This window comes from Miscanthus floridulus, chromosome 11, assembly GCF_019320115.1.
Source record: "Miscanthus floridulus cultivar M001 chromosome 11, ASM1932011v1, whole genome shotgun sequence".
In the NCBI taxonomy this organism is placed as follows: Eukaryota; Viridiplantae; Streptophyta; class Magnoliopsida; order Poales; family Poaceae; genus Miscanthus; species Miscanthus floridulus.
In genome coordinates, this window is record NC_089590.1 from 66,105,186 (window position 1) to 66,108,648 (window position 3,463).

At 61.1% G+C, this 3,463-nt stretch overlaps 1 protein-coding gene across 1 annotated transcript; it reads right to left on the reverse strand.

The window, feature by feature from the left end:
• Positions 1-319: 319 nt before the first annotated feature.
• Positions 320-3,237, reverse strand: LOC136491048 (auxin response factor 10-like). The gene is made up of 3 exons (XM_066487253.1): positions 1,810-3,237; positions 737-1,710; positions 320-604 (listed from the first exon to the last, which is right to left on the reverse strand). The coding sequence occupies exons 1-3, from the start codon at positions 2,962-2,964 to the stop codon at positions 532-534; spliced, it is 2,202 nt and encodes a 733-aa protein (XP_066343350.1). The 5' UTR covers positions 2,965-3,237; the 3' UTR covers positions 320-531.
• Positions 3,238-3,463: the final 226 nt, after the last annotated feature.

Sequence of the window (3,463 nt, forward strand, 5' to 3'; positions counted from 1 at the left end):
CGATTCAGCTGCTGCTGCTCCTGTCTCTCTGGGGCTCTGGCACCGCTGCTCCACCGGTCGGGATGCCAGAGGCCAGGAGCTAGCAGTCAGTTTTCTGAACCATCACAAGGTTTCGAGTTTGATCATTGAACAAATCCAAAAGGGGGAAGGGAGAGTTTCGGTTCAGGATCAAGATTATATCTTGTCTGCATTATCAGTTTCATAGAAATCTCATAGGAATCGGTTGCTGAAAAAAAAAACGTAGAAAATAGAAGAAAAAAAATCCAGCAATCCAAAGGAGTCCTAAAATTACAAGAAAAATACTGGAGTACAACCTAGCTGAACTGAATAACTCATGTTCGCCTGAACTTATCAACCGGCTTATCAGTATTTTTCTCTCACAACAAAACAGCTTCAGCCGACTTTAATACCAGCCGAACAGGTGTGCATCCGGCTGCACGCGGCAGCAACCTCAGCTGTGCATCCGGCTTATTGCATCCTAGGAGTATAGCGCCCTACAGTAAGTTATTGCAGCCGATCCCGATTGGTCGTTCATCGGTTGCCAGTGTTGTCGCTGCCAGCGTCGCTCACTATGGTGATCCTCCGCGCTGACTTCACAAACGCGCTGCAAACAAACAAGTGGAGAAAAGTGAGAAAACGGGAACCTTTTTCAGTTTATAGGCATCGAAAGGAGTGGCAACACGGTTTGGATTCGTATAAAAAAAAGGAAATGCAATGAAGTCGCTGCTGTGCTCACCTGAAAGGCTCGTCGCCGACGTGCTTCACCTCGCCGGCGATGGTGCGGTAGACCATGTGGCTCCTCAGATCAGCGTTGTTGATGCCGAACATGCTGGACAGGCGCGCGCAGAGCTCCTCGAATGAGCCCAGCGCCGAGAGGTCAAGGTTCCTGCCGAGGGTGTCCGACTCCACAAACACCTTGCACTGCCCGGGCTCCAGCCCAGGCTCTGACGCCGGACTGTCTCCAGACCACCACAATCTCCAGGAGGAGGGCGAATTCTTCTTGGCGGGACTTCCATGAGAGACGTCGGAGCGAGAGCGATCAGACGTGTTGGACGCTTTCTCGTCGTCGCAGTCGGGCTTGGACGAGCCACTGCTGGTGGCTCGCGGCGAGGTCGGTACACCAGAGCCGGTACTGTTTTTCATCTGCTCCTCGGTCAGTATCTCCCGTCCGAACAGCATTATCCCCGATGGCTTGACGTCGTCGCCTTTCTTGGCCTCAGGTGATGGAGAGCGGGGCGTCGGGCTGCCGATCTTCAAGTCGGTGGCGATCCTTGGCGCGGGAGGGGCTTGGTGATCGGCGGGGCGGATGCCACAGAACAGCAGGCTCTGCTGCAGGTCGCTGAGGTGGAGATCCGGAAAGAATGGAGCCAATTGCGGATGCCTGGCTCCCTGGATGCCTGCAGCAGAAGCAGCAGCAGCGATGCTGTCCAGGATGACCGGGAAGGAGGGGACGAGATCGTGGCGGTTCCGGTCGTGGTTTGGGGCAGGGAGGGGTGGTGCCAGTGGGAGTGGGTGTGTGGGCGGGAACGGGAAGGCGGGGTCGAAAAGTTGCTGGCGCTCCGAGAGAGTCTCCGTGTGCGTCGGGGTGCGCGGCTTCTTTCGCGGCGGCGGTGAGAAGCGCGGCATGCTGGGCATGCTCGACACCAGCTCGACCCGCCACGGGCACACGCGGTTCACGTTCCGCAGGAGCTCGGGCTCGTCCCAGGTCACCTACGAAATCGGAGAAGCAGCCACCACGATTTACCGAACGGTTCAGAAGGAAGAACGAACATGGAGGGAGTGATGGCGTGTGCGTTTATTTACGCGTACCTGAAGGAGTCGCCAGGGCGACTGCGGCCACCGTTCGGGATCGGCCGCGTCGACACGGGCGATGGTGCCCATGAACCAGCTGATCCGCGACACGTCCTCCGTCTCGAACGCCATCTTAAAGCGCAGGCCGGGGCACCAGGGGGCCTGCATGGACTCCTTGACGGCGGCCGCACGCACGATGAACTCCGGCGCGCTCGCACGCGGGTAGTGCACCACCTCGAACGGCTGCCCGGCGGCGGCCAGCCTCGCCGCCGCGACCACGTCCTCCGCCGGGACCTTGCCGTCCGATGGACCCGCGGCGGCGGCGGCGCCCGGGCTGCCCGCATTGCCGCCGCCGCAGAACACGCGCGTGGCGCGCCGCAGGCCTATGTGGATCTTGCCGTCCTCCTCGCGGACGAAGACGACGGAGTCGCCGGGCCGGAGGTTCTTGTTGCCGACGAAGTTGCTCCAGCCGGTGGTGAGCAGGTGCCGGCGCGGGGTGCCCCGGTAGATGTGGCGGAACGTCCACTCGACGCCGTGCACGTCCCTGGCGGAGACGTACTGCACGGGCGGATCGAAGCTGTAGTCCAGCGGAGGGAAGATGGAGAGCGCGCAGAACCGCGGCACGGAGAAGCCGCCGCCGTTGTTGGCGTCGGACGGCGTCAGCGTCTTGGCGAAAGACAGCGGACTGGGCTGCCGCTGCGCCTGCTGCTGCTGCTGGCCGTCGCCGTCCCCGGCGCCGCCGCCCCTGCTGCTCCCGTCGCTCTTCATCAGGGCGTCGCCCACGTCCGCCACCGGCTCCCAGGGGCGGAGTGGGACGAGGCGTATCCTGGCGTAGATGTCGTCAGTGTCGGGCTCCGCCATGAGCCTGACGGCCGCGACGCGGCACGGCACGAACGGCGAGACGCGCACGCCCGCGGCGCGCAGATCCACGGCGGCGGCGGCGGCGTGCTCGGCGTGGCCCTGCGGGAAGTAGTAGACGGCGGCGCCGACAGGCGGCACGGCGTACAGGGAGCCCGCGCACGCCTGCCACAGCTGCGGGTGCACACCGCGCCCCTCGGGCTTGGCACGGCCAGCGGCGGCCTCCGGCGATGGGGCCGGCGGGGGCATCTGCGCCGCGAACGTGAGCGTCGTCGTCCCGAGCCGCGTGGGCGCGCAGGCTGCAGCAACAGACATGACTGGGCTCTCTGTAGTCTAGTCCACGAGGATAGCAACTTCCGGTGAAGGATGTGGAAACGTGCACAGTGGACTCAAATACTACTCGTGCGGTTGCAGCCTTGCAAGGTTCGCGCGACGTGGAACGAGAACGAGTCCTCCGCGGGCGGCGCACGCCCGTTGCACACTTTTGCATTGCATCATCATCATCATCAGTGATGAGACGAGGCCTGGCAGGAGTGAGCGGCCGAGCGCGAGTTGGGGTGGAACTGTTCGAACGTGCCTGGACAAGCGGGGAGTGTGAAGCGTTTAGCCCTAGTCTAACGCATGTGGATGTGGGTGGGTGTCTGTCGTTGCGCACAAAACATACAGCCTTTTAATTTGCATCTTCTGTTGGTTATTATAAGATGGACACGTACTACAATTACGGTACACTTCATCATCATTTTATATATGATAATTAAAGGCGGATTGACTGTAGTTACTAGCAGCTAGTGGTGACATATCAGAACTAGCTTAG